This window comes from Tricharina praecox (assembly GCF_024521635.1).
Source record: "Tricharina praecox strain CBS 144465 chromosome Unknown BZA05scaffold_14, whole genome shotgun sequence".
Lineage (NCBI taxonomy): Eukaryota > Fungi > Ascomycota > Pezizomycetes > Pezizales > Pyronemataceae > Tricharina > Tricharina praecox.
Window position 1 is genome coordinate 1 of NW_026250416.1, and position 15,921 is coordinate 15,921.

Consider the following 15,921-nt stretch of genomic DNA (forward strand, 5'->3'; position numbering starts at 1 on the left):
TCAAACCCATATGTGGATCTCATATGTACCAGTACCACCTACTACCCTACTAGGTACCTACTACCCACCTGGGTATATATCAAACACCGCCGGCCCCTTCCCCCTGCCGACCGATCAGCCGTGATAACGTTTTTTCCCTGCGCAGGGGAAGGCGGGTGCGGGTGGTGTGCACTCTACTACCATGTTGCTCTGTACTCTATCATACATATGCCTGCGCCCGGCGCACGCGTTGCTAGAATTTTCAATTTGATGCTCGATGCTCGCCGCAGTGTGGGTGTGAGCCTTGAGGCTTGGGGATGAGATGAGCGATATGATATGTAGAGTATATCAAGGAGGAAGGAAAGAAGAAGGAAGGATGCTAGGCTGCTGGGCCGCCCAACGCCTGGTGCGGCGGTGCGGCGGCGGCGGTGCGGCGGTGCCGGGTGCAGCACTGTAATCACTGTACCAAGTACTCTATGTATGATGTACGTATGTAAGCCGGCGATCAAATACTCTACCCACCTACTCTGCCGTACCGGGGCCGGGGCCGCACAAATTTAAATTCGCAGACGTTTTCTACTGTGGAGTAGTACGATACATACGACGTGTGTGGACAGTTGCCCAATACCAAATGTCCAACAGGATTGGAGGGAGAATCGGGGGGAGCATCGGGGGGTGTTTTTCTCTCTTTCTTTCTCTTTCTTTTACATACCTGAGTAGACTTGTAGTTTCGCGGGTGTTCAGGCTGTTCTACCTAGTACCGGGTGAATCGATACTCTACTATACTCTAGTTATGTGGAGATGTTGAGCTGTGGAGATGTGGCTTATTTGTGGCTTCATGTGGCTTATGTGGATTGGAACTTGGAATTTGGGACCGCACACTTCACCGCTCGCTCGCGCGCGGATTCATCCGTCGAGTCGAGTCTCAGAAGAGGGCTCAGAAGAGGGCGGAGCCGCCGCCGCCATCCCGCCGCCCCGCCATCCCGCCGCCCCGCCATTGCATCGCGATTTGCGCCCGTCAAAGCCGTGATATCTGTTGTAGAGTACCTATACTTTGAGTATCGCCATCTCCGCAGACCACTCTCCTGCCTGTCTGTCTACATACCAGTACCTGGGTACTTTGTAGACTACCTACCGGTATGATACTTTACAAAGTGGCGAAGATGTCGCAGGCGTCGCAAGGCCACGGCGCCTAGTGCTATTAGGGAGGTTCTGCAACCCCTCCGCGAACTACAACTACAACTATCACCCACAGCAACGGACATGGGTCCTACTTGATTGAGGAAGGTCATCAGGCTAGCTGTCGTGTGGGCCGGGGTCATCGACGCTACCAACAACTACTGAAGTTCGTCAGTAGCGCGAGTTAGCTCGATTTATTCTGGATCATAACAAACACGCTGATTGGATGAAAGCGCCAAAGACAGGGTGCAAACCATGTCGCTGTCTCCAACGCTTGTCTCTTGCGGTATCGCTCAGTTGTGCACGGCCGCGCCACCACTCCATAGTTTTATTGCGTGTTTTGTAGTCCCAACAGTAGTTCTAGTTGTAGTTGTGGTTCTAGTTCGCGGTGCAGAACCTCCCACTTTTCAACAATTAGCTAAACCCCTCTGATACCCCCTGATAGTTGTAGTTGTGGTGCGTGGAATCTGCAGAACCTCCCTATTTAGATTGTATGTATTGCACCATGATCGCACCAGCCAATGCAGCCATAGCCGTGGCCCGCCAGCCCAAGACTCCAAGTGCCACATTCTTCGAACTGCCGAGCTCGTGCCGCAGGCCGACGACGACGACGACGACGACATCACGTTTCACGTTTCATGATGCATAAGGCGGTTCCTTCCCTGGTCCCCTGCCATTCGAAACGTACTCTACCGTATGGGACGAGAAGGAAGGCATACGGTAGGCGGGCTGTGATTAGGATTCTCGGTGGGATGTCATGGCATGACGGAGGGGCTATGGAGTCACTGACTGGGCGATCGAGCTCCTGCGCGGGGGAGGAGGGGGGATGGGAGGGGCTGTGGAATGCAAGGCTGCGTTAGTTACGCTGGTTGGTTGCGTTGATTGGTTGCGTCGATTGCGTAACTTGCGTTCACCGCCGCGGCGCCGCCGACATCATACATCATGTTACATGATACATCGCACATGTCACCTGAACACTCCGTCGACTCTCGACCTTCGAGTCGAGTCGAACGTCTAGGGAGCAGGAGTGAGAAGTCAGCCTCAGTCAGGATCGACTTGCAACTCGCAAGCATGACTCGCGAGCATGTGAAAGTGAAAGTGAAAATCTTCGCTGACGGACGGTTCTCTCTCTCAAGAACATAATCTGATGGTCGCACTTTACATAATCGGAGGGTGAGCTGCTGTTGGGCGGGCGGCTGGGTTCCTTGCTTCGTCGCGCCCAACGTCCAGTCGCCCTTCAAAGTGCCGAGGCCCATCCTGGCAGTCTGCAAGTCTGCGGGTCTGCGACCCCACTGCACGCTGGAGATGGAGATGCAACATCGTACGGAAGATACTTTTACCAGGTCCAGTGACCATGACCGCCAAGCACCCCCCCTCCCCTCTCCACACTATGGACATCGCGAGGTGAACGCCGAGTCGTTACTAACGAGTACATAACCGACTAGTACCGTAGAGTATCTACATGAGCAGAGTACATATGACACCCAACGAGCGAACGCGATTCTCTATGTAGATACTCCAACACCGGTACATACCCCGCCTCAGATGTTCTCGTAGTTCTCGTGGAGCCGTATGTAGTGGCGGTGAGCAGTCCGCAGGCGCAGGCGTGCTCATCACCATACCATATGTATGCACTCGCACTCGCCTCTACTCGTACTCTACCTACTCTACATACAAGTATGCAGTCCACCTTTAAGCTTACTTCTAACTGGCGGAACATTGCGTGCGTGCACGACAGCAGTTTTTTTTTCCTGCTGCTCTCTCTTCGGATAGATCCGAAGAATCGATGGATGGATTTATCCAGATTCCACCAGGATAGCGATTGCGGTGGGTGGGGTGGGGTGGGTTCGATGTCCAGGAATCATGCGGGAGGCTCCAGCAATAGTAAGCCGACGCCCACAGCCGATGGGGGGGTTTTCTTTCTTTTCTTTCTTTCTTGCTGTGCCTGCCTGTTTGCCGGTTGGTCGGGCGTACACCTGGCGATCTGCTGTTGGAGTTGGGAGGGACGCGGACAGGGACGCGGACGGCGACGGTGGCGGGAACAAACACCAACTCGACGCGAGTGCTTGCCAGATGAAACCCCCCCCCCTCGAGAAGAGTTTGCTGAAATTCTGCAGGCTGTCGGTTAACTCTGCAAACTAACGGTGTAGATATTGATTGCTTGGTTGCTTGCTTGGTTGCTTGCTGCTTGCTGCTTGCTGCTTGCTGCTGCAGAGGGGGAAGGGTTCACATGCAGATGGATGCAGCACTGGTCCGTTCAGTTCACGCGGCCTGTCCGCCCTTGCATGTTCGTGTTGCATGAGAGAGGTCCACGAGGAGGGTCGACGACGGAAACGGGTGACACAGAGCACACAGAGCAGTGCGAACCTACGAGGGGGGGCAGGTGATAAAGTGGTTGGTCATGTATCGAGATATGCATAGATGGAGTGTCCCGTGAAGCAAATGGGAATAGAATGGAGGACGAAGAAAAAGAAACAAGAGAACGAGGAGCTGCTGCTGATGCTGCTGCAAAAGCACTTTGATAGATAACTGTCCTGCCGTTTCTGCAATCTCCGCCCTCGCCCTTCTCCTCCTCCTCCGCCCCTCCTCTCCCGCTCACCCAACGGCGTTCATGCTCAGCTCGTCCTTCCAACCCGCGGTCGACCCAGATCTCGTCTCCTCCTCTCCACCAAACAACGACCACGACCAAGACCACGGCCACGGCTTCGGCTTCGGCTTCGGCTTCGGCCTCTCGCCTATCTATCTATCTACACGCGTGAACCACCCCCCGGTTTAACTCGATCCGCACAAGCCGCAAAACGCGAGAGGCAAAGGCAAGTCCCGCGGATCGAAGCCAATCCAGTCCAGTCCAGTACGGCCCCATCCCCCTCTCCCAGCAGCAGAAGCAGCAAACAAAAGGAACGAAAAAGGGCTCGAGTTGAGACAGAGGAGAAGCGGTCGGTCAAGCAAGGCAGGTACTCTGGGTACTCTGGGTACTCTGGGTACTCTGGGTGCTCTAGGTCACTCCACCCACCACCACCACCGCGGACTCTCGCCGCCGCCCCCCCCCCCCCCCCCCCCCGCAGCTAACTAACGCCCTCTTGTGCTCTGAGTTTCCAGACCCGGACCGAAAGTGGCTTGGGTTCTCTAGTGTGTGTTTGTGTGTGCATGCGCGAGTCGGTGATCAGCGAGCGCAAAGGGCAGCATCGTGAGGTTTGAACTGCAGTTGCAGTTGCTTGCAGTCGGGCCTGCCTACATACCTACGCTCTTGTGCATGTCGGGACTGCTTTCGAGAAAAAAACCCCTCGCCGCTGCGTCTTTAATCTCGTCTCGCTCGTGCAGAAGCCTTGAAGATCAAAGAGGAGAGATATATAGAGAGGAGAAGAAGAAGAAGAAGAAGAAGAAGAAGAAGAAGAAGAAGAAGAAGAAGAAGAAGTAGAAGGGTATTGTCTGCTAGTTAGTACTGGTATGTAGTTCCGTGAGTCCGTCCACATGGTGTTGAACCGCTTGTTTCGTTGGGCGTGGCTGTGGGCTAAAACGGACGGCGCTCACAGCGAAGTTTGGAGAGTCGAGACACAGCGTTCTAGGTCTCAGAGATACATGAGCATTGAGCACCGCTCCTCCCTGGACCGGGACCCCCCCAAAGTTCAAACCCCCCTCCCCCCCCTCCCAACCCAAGCGTGCTTCTGCTGCTCTTCTACTGCACTCGGTAAAACCGCTCGCCCGCCGCTACGCCGCTTCCTGACAACTCGATCCGGCCCGGGGGCAGATACGGAGTGGATGGACGAGACTGACATCCTCTAGTATTTCCAAATTCTGGGGAGCGGGGACGATACTAAAGGACGGCTCCCCTTCTTCTTCCCCACCTTTGTTTGCTCTCCCCCTCCCGCCTCGCACTCCGCTGTTCCTGCTGTCAACGCTTCATCTACAAAGTCCTGCGGGCTCAGGCATCGTCAACCAATCAACCCCTAACCACCACCACTATCATCACCGCCACCACAACCACCACCACCACCACCACCACCACCACCACCACCACCACAATTACCTCCACCACCACCACCTCCACCTCCACCACTACCCACGATCCACTCCAAGCCGGACAGCTTCCGCAATTGCCGCTTGCCCCGCGCCTCGACCACTGCGTGAGCAACGTCAGCTTTATGTGCTTGGCCTTACTTCCTCACAAACAATCAGAAAGAAAAAAAACGTTGCTTCCGCACCCGAGCTCAGCGTTCGACCGCAGCACTGCCCCTTGCAACCCTGTGACGTTGCTGGCTTCGTCCGTTCGAAACGGGAAACATTCGCATAATAGAGCGTCCTAGTGAAATCTAATTAGTCACAGCGGGCGCGGAGAGGGACCAAGCTTATAATACCGGACCAAACTTCTCCTCTGTAATTTCTCCGTCATGGCGGACGACCGTGCACAGACTCCGCGCTCATTTATGTCGGTGTCGACCTTTCTATCGTTCACTCCCAATATTGCGCCTTCGACAGCCCCATCAACTCCGTCTTCAACCACCTCTCCTGATCCGAATAGCCTGTCACCCCGTATACGGAATATCGGAATGTCTTCACCTGGCGGTCTGCCGTTCGACGAATGCGTTTCTGCTACTGGGGGTGGATTTTTGGGCACCGGAAGGAAGCCGGATACGTGTACGCTGCGCAGCTGCAACAGGGCGAGAACACTGAGCAATGTATCGTGTGTCTCGAATTCGACTTGGTGGAGCGCCGTCGCAAGTGTCTCCAACGAGCCACTGGACCCGGAGGAGCCCACCGAGAACAAGGAGAGGAGTGAGTCGAAACCGGTGATCAAGATTGACGCGTGGGAGGATGTTAAGGAGCGACGAGAGAGCGTTGTGCCCCCTCCCCGATCACGGCGCAATAGCAATGCGTCTGCCACTCGATCATCTAGGCGGAGCTCGAGGAACAAGGAGAACGAACGACCACCGTTAACTCGCACCGACTCCAAGACTCCAAAAATGGTATCCCGTCAGAGCACATCCGCATCGACAGCATCGAATCCAAAAATGCTCTCCCGTCAGAGCACATCCGCATCGACCGCATCGACCGCCGCTGCCAACAGTAATCGGCTCGCTCGTGGGCGCCGCCCATCGACATCGGCAGAGGTCTCCATCATCTCTTCGTCGACGACACTCAATGCGCGGCCTTCGTCGTCGGGATCAGGGGTACTCACTCCACCCGCCTCCAGCAGCAAATCACCGTGGCCGCAGTGGAGCTGGGATTCGGCGCAGGGAATCACCGAGGCACGGCGGCAGAAGCGGCTGGAGATCAAGCAGTCGTTGACGCATAAATACCCCAACGACCGTGTGCACGGCGAATTCCTCCCGTTCAGCACAGGGTTCTCTCACTCGGCGGACTCCCTCTCCCCCGTTCAGTTCCTGCCACCAAGACACACATCATCTTCCGGAGGGGATACCATGGTCGCCCCGGCCACCCCATTGGAGCCCACTACGATCGCATGGAAGGACCTCGAATCGCTCAGAGCAGAGTATGCGGCCGCCGACAAGCGGAAACGGTCGGCGTGGGTGTGGATCCGGCAGCGTGTTCTGTGCGGCGCGGGAATCCTGGGATGCGGTGGGAAGAAGGAGTTCTGGGAAGATGGAGACGAGGATCGCGGCAGCATCAGGCGGTATCGTCTGGAACTCCCGGACAGGGATGACGCCGCGGGTGCGGTCAAGGTGCCGGTTAGAGTCCGGAGCGTCGACGTCAAGCCGTCGGAGGGTGGACCGGGGAGCGTTGGAAGGTTAGCACCGAAGCTGCTCTCGCTGGACGGCGTCGAGGAGGAGAAGGTCGGGCAGGAACGGTGGAGCACGGTTGGAATCTGCGACGGAAAGGGAATCGATATCGCATTGAGTCTTCCCGATGGCTTCCGGGAGTCGGAGGCCGCGACGCCAGTGCTGGATAGCACAGTCAGAGGCGTCGTATAGACGGAGCGCGCGCGCACACACACACACACATACGCACACACACACACATACACACACACACATGCGATTCGGTGAGATCCCAGGTGTACAGGTTATTCATTTTGTCCTCTTTTTTCCCCTTTCGGGACGGTCGTTCTTGCTTCAATGTTTCATTAACTTTCGTTTTTCTCTGCGTGATACCAATCCACCCAAGTATGTACCTAACTGTTTTATTTCCCCCCTTCATTCCTTTCTCCTTCTTTCTCCATGGCGTGCGCGGTTTTGTTCGGTGTTTTTCTTTCTTTCTTTGAAAATTGGGGTCCAGGAGTTACGACTGTTGATTTTTTCTTTCCCTTGCGTTTCCGCTTCCTTTTCTTCTCTCTCTATCTCTCTCTCGAACTTGGGGGTTGTTGCTTTTCTTTTCCATACAGATTTTTTGGTTTACGGTTGGGTTGGTTAATGTTGCCTCCGGCCCTGGGCCCCGGCCTTTGGAAGGATGGATGTTGGAAGAGGGCGGGGATGAGGGGGGAAGGGGGCGGGGACGGGGGAGGAGTACATACTGAGATTGAGTACCTAGATTTGTTTTGCTGGGTCATTGCTGGGCACCTAGAGACGGTTGGGTGGAGGGGGAAGTGGAGGAGGAACATCAGGAGCATCAGGAGGAGTATCAGGAGGAGTATCAGGAGGAGCGAAGTGAAACAGATGAGGGGCTCGGGAGGAGCGAGGAGCGATTGTACATAACTACTACATACCTATTCTACTTGCTCTATTTGCTCTACTTCAGTGTTCACTTGACTGTGGGGCTTGACTGCTCGGATTGACTGCTCTACATACTCGTTACTCGTTACTCATTGCTTGGTGTTGCTCAGTGTTGCTTTCGGCTGAAGATTCAAGAGTGGAGGCTGTTTACAAATTACAATCACTGAATCGACCAGAGCGAATGAAGTACTACTCTCTTTATGGAGATGGGTATGTATTAATAATACTAGCGCAAACATAGCAAAGCCTCGCTAGCTCAATCGGTAGAGCGTAAGACTCTTAATCTTAAGGCTGCGGGTTCGACCCCCGCGTGGGGCTTTCAATTTTGACCTTTTTGACTTTTTCTGGGTTCTTCCCTGCTGTGTTCCAGCGGGGTTGACTGTGGAGGCGTTTACACGGAACTCAATGGAGTACGATTTGTTTGATTCTCGCCGGATTTAAGCTGTAGGGAGTGTGGATTATAGTGGCGGACATTTTTTTCCCTGGGAATCCACACTCACCACCACAGTCCACAGCCCAGACTCCAGAGTCCAGATCACTGGCTCAGTGTACTGGGTAATAGCAACCCCGTCTCATACATACGCCCTCTGCCCGGCAAGCAAGATACTCGACTGCACGGCCCGCACCCAAAGAGGGAAACATTGACGACAGAGAGAGGTGGACCATCCACAAAACCCAGTCACGCCCGTAGTTACGTGCGGCGGTGTTAAAATTGAGGGAAGAACTTGACCTGGTTGATGTGATGATACGAGCAAAACTAGAAAAGAAATTGCTTTTAAAGGGAAACAACGAGATGAAGCTAGGCCTTAGATAGAAAATGCAACGATAGACAATGCCGGACTACCTACCTAGGCCGAGGGCTGAGGGCTAAAGAGACTGATTCTGGTGAAAAGATAGGGACAATTCTGAGAAGCCACAAAAGCCACAAAGGCTGCTTATGCGACGATGCAAAAAGATAAAGGAACAGGGAAAGAACTAGCGACATCGAAATGGGCATGTAGACGTGAGAGAGAGAGATCTTCAGTTTTAAATGACCGATAGGCGGATTGTTGGAGATATACAATGGTAGATAGATGGATTGCTCAGAGAAGAGAAAGGTACTGCATACAAGATGGGGATATGGAGAAGTCTGCGGCAGTGCCAAGGCTGATGGGAGCTAGTCTAGGATAGGTAAGCAGACGCGTGATAACTGATGAATGAACGACACGGATATTCATGAGCCGTCGAGTGACGAGCAGTGAGGGCATCATTAGCTATCACTCACATACCCACATACTTGGTAGTAGCATATGGTTTGAAGTTTCCACGCACATCCAGCTCTCGCGGGTGCTCTCGCGGCCAGCGGGCGCAAGCCGTGGAGCCGACAGCCAGTAGCCACACAGAGCAGTGGGGAGTGTGGGAAACAAAGCGGGAAACAAAGTACTCCGCGCGCAAACAGGGTGCAGGGTGCAACGTTCAGCGCTTTGGCCACCGCCCACCCGGGGACTTACGACTCGCGAGGGTCCGGAATCCAAGGGCCCGTAAGTTCTGAAAGGTCCCGAATGGGCGGTGGGCCCGCAAGCAGGTGCTCCGTGCGTGCTCCGTGCGCGCTGCTGGTTACCTGCCGGTTGGGTGCGAACGAGATGAGCCGTGACGTATGTACGGAAGGTTCGGAAGTTCTGGAAATTCTGGAAAATTTGGAAGGCATGGAAGATCCCAAAGATCTGGTGGATCTGGTAGATCCGCAATGTCCGAAAGTTCTGGAAGATCCGGAAGATCCGGAAGGGGCAGTGGGTCCGCTGGTTAGGTGCACCGTGCGCTGGTTAACTGCGGGCTCGGTATATACGAGCTCGAGAGCGGCCCTGACGTATGTATGTATGGAAGTACGGGGCTCGTGGGGGTTCGGGTCCGTAAGGTGCGGAAGGTTCGGAAATTCTGGAAATTCTGGAAGATCCGGAATGAGCGGTGGGTCCGCTGGTGGGTGCTCCGTGCCCGCTGCTGGATAGCTACCAGTTGGGTGCTGGTTAACTGCCGGTTGGGTGCCGATTATGTAGCTGCCGGTTGGGTGCTGATTGGGTGCGAGCTCGAGAGTCAAGATGAGCCGTGACGTATGCACGTACGGAACTACGGGTTTTACGGGTGCACCGCGGGTTCGGATGGTGGGCATGGTGGGGGTTGGCGTGGGCGGGGGCGTGCGGATGGTGGGGGCGGGGGTGCCGGCGGTGAAGGCGGCTCGGAGGTTCGGAAGTTCGGAGGTTTGTAGGTTCGGAGATTTGTAGGCTAAATGTCCGGCTGGATATCTGGAGGGCTCGTAGTGTTCGGGCGGTGGGCGGTGGGCGGTGTTAGCTGGCAATCTAGCAACCTGGCGGGCAGTCTGGTGGCTGCCTTGTAAGTGCATCTCTTGGAGCCTGGCTGGCTGGATGGTTGGCAGATGCATGTTTGTCTATGTAGCCGGGGTTGCCTGCTAGGCGAACACATACGAATAAACGAGTAGACGGGCGTGAGCCGTCATACGATATCACCCATCTTTTCAGTTGGTCACGGTTGGATCGCGGTTGTATCACGGTTGGACTTTACTCCACACTAGAGGTCCGGACGGGCGGAAGATTAAACAGCGGGATGGCAAAGTCCTAGATATCCGAGTTCCTTATAAACGGGATTTCGTACTCGGTATAATTACCATAATCACCCACACCCGAATTCTCACTTATGAACCAAATAAATATTAAATGATCAACTTTCTTTCTTGATCGATTGGCCCATTTGTGCGCATTCCCGCGGAAAATATTTACATCCTATAATCCTCCACAATGTACATGCGTATAATACACCACAGCCGGATCATGATGCATCGCAGTGATCCAGGCTCCAGCGCCGTCCTCCCCGCCATTTCCCCCGATCATACCTATGTTCATCCATTCCCATTCCCATTCCCATGTCCGTCCATTCATTCCCAAGCCCATAAGACGCCATAAACAAAAGCTCCGTTCCCCCCGCCCAAACGCCAGGTATAAAAACCAAAAAACCAAAAACAGACTCCCCGTTCCCCCCCATGCCACCCCAGCACGGCTAAAACACAGCCACCAACACCGCGACCGCCACAGCACCAACGACCTGCCGTGCGGTGAGACCCTCGTTCCTATCGCCGGCGCTCTCCTTCTCCCTCTCCGCCGACTTCGTCTTGCCGGAGCGGCGTCGCCGCCGGGCGGGAGTGCGTGTTTGTGTTTGTGTCTGTGTGCGGATCTGGCTGAACTCTGCGGACTCCGTGGATTCGGCCGAGGAGGGGAGGGAGGCGGGGGTGTGGTTGTTTCTTCTGGTAGAGAGGTTAGGAATGAGGGATGGGTGAGGGTGAGGGGGGGAATGAGAGGGGCATACAGTTGTGGCATTGGTACTTGTCCGGCGGGGGCGAGGAGGTCGTAGTTCTCTGCCCGCGGGAGGACGGCGATTTGTGATGCCGACGCTACTGACGTGAAGATGGGGAGGAGGAGGAGGGTGGAGGGACGCATTGTATTTGTGTGCGGATGTTGATGTATTCGTATGTGGCCGAAGTGGTTTCGGTGTACAGGGCTGATGGTTCGCGGGGGAGTGTATGTAACGTGCGGACCTCGAGTTGGATGGATGGATTGGGATATCGATTGTGGGGGGGGATGCTTCTTATTATTTTGTCTCCAGACGGATCTTACAGAAGCCTCCGGATCCTTGGTGCAGCTGAACTCACAGTGAACCCCCGGCACGGGACGTGTGATGTGTCACTCAGGACCGTGCAGGCAGTGGTTCGTTGCGTTGGCGATGTGGGTGGTATGTAGGATTAGGCGGGGGGGCCTTGGTGAGTCGATTTCCATGCGGATACGATATTAAGTGAGTGCTTGTGCTTGTGCTTGCAGCCACGTCGTGGTGGTGATAGGCTGGCTGGCTGACTGCCTGTGGTGGGATGGGAAGGCTGCGCTTTTTAACCTTACTGCCACTAGAGTACGGTACCGTAGTAGGTACACACCACCGTCCACCACCGTCCACCACCGTCCACCACCACCACCACCATCACACGACAGAGACTCATGTTTGGTTCCGAGCGAGGGAATTTTTACTGCGTTTCGCTTATTGATCCGGCAGGCCAAGGAAGGGAAGAAACGCTTGTTTCCGTCTTTCTCTCGTTCTCGCGGAGTTTTCTCTTCGTTCGTTTTCGGAGACTTCATCACCCGGGGTCCGACGGACATGGTTGGAAAGCGGCACGATCTTGAGCCGATCGGACCCTGGTATGGATGTATGGATGTATGTATGTTCTACATGCTTACTCTAGCTTCCAGCTGAGAGGGAAGGAGGGGGTGGGGGAGGGGGTGGGGTAAGCTGTCGTGTAATGCACGTCTGACGTCTGGCTGGCTGGACGAACTGGCGGATGGATCGATTGGAGTCATGATACGATCCGAAGATGATGTGATGGAGTGGCTGACATGGGGATTTGCATTTGCATTCATCAACCGCCGGAACTCCGCGCTGATGGCAGATGCTGACTACGGAGGTAGGAGACGGAGCGGGAATAAGCGCAGGGCTCTTTGTCTCCTTCCGGCCGTGAAGGATAAGCGGTGATGCTAGCAGCTGGTACCTGAGGAACGGCACGGAGAGGAAAGAAAAACTCGGCTGCAACTCGGAATTCCATATGTATCCGGCTGACGGAGCTTCGGAGTTCTGCTCGTCGACAATCGAGATGCGTCGGGCGCTAGAAGGAAGAACTCTTCTCTTCTCTTTTCTTTTCTTTCTTTCTTTTTTCTCTCCAACCGTGGTGCGTTTGCAAGCCATTCTCAAAAGCAAGCAAGAAAGCAAGGCAACGCAAAGGGCATCCTCACTCAGTGCGGTACCGTATGTAGGTGAGCGGCGGCGACCGGTTCGTCGAATTCCGACGTGAGTGAGTGGACAGCGGGTTTGCGGGGGAGGGGGAGATCGTGGATTGGACACGACAGTGACGACACGTGCGGGCCCACGCAGCTGAAGCCGCTGATCCCACGCAGCCGAACTTGCTTTTTCGGTGTTTTTATTTCGGTGCGACTCACACAGCTGAAGCAGCATGTAGCTGTGGCTGGAAAGAGCAACAGCAACCACTTCTAACTTCCAAGTTTTAACTTCCTTAGCGGCCTGGCCTGTCCTTGCGGCCATCGCTGGCGGCCATCGCTCACTTACGACTCACGTCCGCAGAGAGGGAACTCTGCTGACTCATCTAGCATCACGAATACGACAATAGATTGGCGCTCTCTGCGACTCTGTCTCCACCATCACGAATACGACAATAGATTGGCGCTCTCTGCGACTCTGTCTCCACCATCACAAATACGACAATAGATTGCCGTATTCTCTCTCTCTCTCCGGTATTACGGACACGACAATAGCTTGACGCTCTCTGTCTCCACCCTTACGAATACGATAATAGATTGACGCTCTCCGTCTCCGGGATCATCAATGGACCACCACATCGATGCGAGGGAGAACAGCAAACCACGAACGATCATCGGAGTTCCGAGATCCGACCGAGGGGAGGCATCGACGCGCGAATGACACACATATATAGGTAGATATATACCCAGCCGTTCGATCATGCTCACAGGATGTCTGATGGATATCGAGTCCTGAGGAGGGCCCGTCGATTTTTTTGGGGAGATCGTGTAACTAGTGTGGCCGTGAAGTGGAGGCTGGCGGGCGGAGATCGGCTGTGGGCGGCCGATTCGAAAGTGAGGCTGCTAAGTACCAGGGCCCAGGGCGGCCGGCCAGGGCTGGCTGCTGCTGCTGTTTAGTCCGGACCGATCCAAGCGAGGTGGATTGATCACGTAAACAGTCACATATCACAGCCCTCGTGGGAAACTTTACTTTTCTTAACAAAGAACGGGTCACAGTTTCCATCCACGCCTCCGATTGAGTTCCGTGAACTTTATGGAGTCTTCGGGCCGGTCTTGATTCTTTCCTTTCGGGTGACGAGCCGCTAGAAGCATCTTTGTCTCCACACCCAGAAAAATATGCACGTCCCCGCCGGCCCGTCGGCGCGGCTCTGCTAACTACGGTACATAGAGTGATTGCTTTAAAACGTCATCGTGTGCGGGGCCGGGTATGTATCAACCATTGTTTTCGTGACAAACCCTGATTCACGCTTCAGCAATCAGCAATCAGCAATCAGCATCTCCTCCCCTACATCATCATCTCGTCGCTACCGCGGATCCATCATCCCCCACCCCGCCTACCGCACCACCCATTCCACCCACCAAAACCGTACAATAATGCCTTCTGTACGTCCCTCCAAATCCCGTAGCCGAAATCCGACTGACTGACGTGCCTCGCTCCAGCTCGACGAGCTGACCACGCAGCACGAAACGCTCTTCTTCACGCACTTCGACGCGCAGGACGCGTTCGATCTCGGGTGCATCATCCGATCGCGAATTCTCTCCGCGTTCCCGGAGACGCCGGTTTCGATCCGCATCACGCTTCCGACCGGTCAGATCCTGTTCACGACGGTTACCGTCGGGGGCTCGACATTAGACTCCGAGAGCTGGCTCACGCGCAAGGCGGCGACCGTGCTGCGCTACGGATGCTCGACATTGTACATGCGCGAGAAGATGGTCGCGAAGGGACTCGCCGGCGATAGGTTGAGCGAGATGGCCCCGCTTGATGATGCTGTCTACGCGGTCCATGGAGGCGGATTCCCGGTCAGGATCAGGGGCGTCGATGGCGTTGCCGCGGTCATTGTCGTTAGCGGCCTTAAGCAGGTCGATGATCATGATTATCTCGTCGAGGGCGTCAAGTGGTTTTTGGAGAAGGACCAGAGGGCGTAAACGGTTGATGTTTGTTTTTTGTTTTGGGTCGTGCTGCTCTAGAGGATACCTATGCGATGGGCATTCATATGTTCAAGATGCTGCATTCGTACCTATCATAGCAGAACGAATGAACCAAATACCCACAGTATGGAAGAGATTGATTGATCGCGACACGGCGCTGGACGTGAAGCCCATTGATGCATCTATATCACGACCCATCTAACGACATGCACCGTCACTCGCACCCTCCTTCTCCCCGCGATTGCGATCCAATTGGCTCATGCACGGCATCCACATCTACTCCTTTGTTTTTGTTGCCATGCACATCTGCATAGCACCTACCTAGAGTACCCTACGGTTAAAGAAACGTAGGTATGCATACCTACTCAAGTACCTACGCACCCACCATCGTCTTCTCCACGATTCGGCACGCGGTACGCGGTTGCGGATCATGCTTTCTCTCTCTCCCTCTCTCTCTCTCTTGATATGTAACCACTCTATTCTCCCTACAGTTATCCCAATACCGTAGAGTAAGTAGAGTAGGAGCCAACCCTCGGCTGGCACCAAGCTCAAGGTCAAGGTCAGGAGGCGCACCTACCTACCTACCTACCTAGTACCTACACGTTTCAGGTTTCGGTGTTTGAGCTGTGATTATCGCGAAACCGCCACGCCCAGTGCCCACAAATGCGAGCCCCCGCTCTGTAAAAAACAATTGTTTCACGGGGTGGCTGTGTGTCCACTGTCGGGCCAATGGTGTGTGGCTTCGGCTGGGAGGCCCGGGATAAATGTCGCGGCTCGCGAGGCGGTTGCGGGAGAATACCTAGGAAGGTCACTGGTGAGGCAACTCCAGCTTCAGCTTCACGTTGCCGGGCCAATAGGATCGCTCCCAGGTATGTAGGGGGATGCATCATCAACACCAACATCCCTTGAAACTCCGGACCTTCGGTTGCAGACAGCATGCGGTGCTGGGAGTACGTACTACTTGTACTTGTACGGAGGTGTCCACTCCCTTTTATCCCCTCTTCTCGAGACTCGAGCGAGCTCTCGTCGTTTTTGATATTTATTTGTTCTTCCTGCGCGTAGAGTACTGTACCGTACCGTGTTCGTGATTAACAGGCTGGCACTGTGCTGGATATACAGGATTCACTTCACTTCACTTCACTCGTTCTCCATCTCCATACCCACCTATCCCAGTCGCGAATCCTCATCTTGAAGCTCGGAGCTCGGTAGGTATTACGCAGCCTTCTCGCACATCTCACACATCGGTTCAGATTGATTCAGATTGATTGATTGCCAGTTTCCGTTTTCATTGTCCAAGACCGTTG

General features: G+C 54.7%; 7 protein-coding genes and 1 non-coding gene across 8 annotated transcripts; 6 read left to right on the forward strand and 2 right to left on the reverse strand.

The window, feature by feature from the left end:
* Positions 1–565: 565 nt before the first annotated feature.
* On the forward strand, positions 566–881 carry BZA05DRAFT_58050 (uncharacterized protein). Its single transcript, XM_051488444.1, has one exon. It carries the CDS (start codon positions 611–613, stop codon positions 785–787), a length of 177 nt encoding a protein of 58 aa, XP_051338798.1. The 5' UTR covers positions 566–610; the 3' UTR covers positions 788–881.
* Positions 882–4,549: 3,668 nt separating this feature from the next.
* On the forward strand, positions 4,550–5,240 carry BZA05DRAFT_399643 (uncharacterized protein; the record flags this gene model as incomplete). Its single annotated transcript, XM_051483824.1, has 1 exon — positions 4,550–5,240. A coding segment is annotated over exon 1 (302 nt), but the record flags the coding sequence as incomplete, so codon positions are not given.
* A 306-nt stretch (positions 5,241–5,546) lies between these two features.
* Positions 5,547–7,088, forward strand: BZA05DRAFT_445434 (uncharacterized protein; the record flags this gene model as incomplete). The annotated part of the gene is made up of 1 exon (XM_051486995.1): positions 5,547–7,088. One exon carries the CDS (start codon positions 5,547–5,549, stop codon positions 7,086–7,088), a length of 1,542 nt encoding a protein of 513 aa, XP_051338800.1.
* A 123-nt stretch (positions 7,089–7,211) lies between these two features.
* On the forward strand, positions 7,212–7,925 carry BZA05DRAFT_58062 (uncharacterized protein). Its single transcript, XM_051488445.1, has one exon. The coding sequence runs from the start codon at positions 7,335–7,337 to the stop codon at positions 7,806–7,808; it is 474 nt and encodes a 157-aa protein (XP_051338801.1). The 5' UTR covers positions 7,212–7,334; the 3' UTR covers positions 7,809–7,925.
* A 146-nt stretch (positions 7,926–8,071) lies between these two features.
* BZA05DRAFT_t194 lies at positions 8,072–8,144 on the forward strand. Its single transcript has one exon. It is a non-coding gene; the product is annotated as a tRNA-Lys (tRNA).
* A 2,349-nt stretch (positions 8,145–10,493) lies between these two features.
* On the reverse strand, positions 10,494–11,002 carry BZA05DRAFT_399649 (uncharacterized protein). Its single transcript, XM_051483825.1, has one exon. The coding sequence runs from the start codon at positions 10,857–10,859 to the stop codon at positions 10,647–10,649; it is 213 nt and encodes a 70-aa protein (XP_051338803.1). The 5' UTR covers positions 10,860–11,002; the 3' UTR covers positions 10,494–10,646.
* BZA05DRAFT_474360 (uncharacterized protein) lies at positions 10,494–11,311 on the reverse strand (the record flags this gene model as incomplete). Its single annotated transcript, XM_051488120.1, has 2 exons — positions 10,494–11,118; positions 11,181–11,311. 2 exons carry the CDS (start codon positions 11,309–11,311, stop codon positions 10,875–10,877), a joined length of 375 nt encoding a protein of 124 aa, XP_051338802.1. The 3' UTR covers positions 10,494–10,874.
* A 2,751-nt stretch (positions 11,312–14,062) lies between these two features.
* BZA05DRAFT_419117 (uncharacterized protein) lies at positions 14,063–15,247 on the forward strand (the record flags this gene model as incomplete). The annotated part of the gene is made up of 5 exons (XM_051485559.1): positions 14,063–14,071; positions 14,129–14,610; positions 14,932–14,964; positions 15,109–15,126; positions 15,211–15,247. The coding sequence occupies 5 exons, from the start codon at positions 14,063–14,065 to the stop codon at positions 15,245–15,247; spliced, it is 579 nt and encodes a 192-aa protein (XP_051338804.1).
* Positions 15,248–15,921: the final 674 nt, after the last annotated feature.

Coding starts and splice junctions, on each gene's coding strand:
- BZA05DRAFT_399649 (XM_051483825.1), bottom strand. CDS start 10,859: ATGGGGGGGAACGGGGAGTCTGTTTTTGGTTTTTTGGTTTTTATACCT.
- BZA05DRAFT_58062 (XM_051488445.1), top strand. CDS start 7,335: ATGGCGTGCGCGGTTTTGTTCGGTGTTTTTCTTTCTTTCTTTGAAAAT.
- BZA05DRAFT_58050 (XM_051488444.1), top strand. CDS start 611: ATGTCCAACAGGATTGGAGGGAGAATCGGGGGGAGCATCGGGGGGTGT.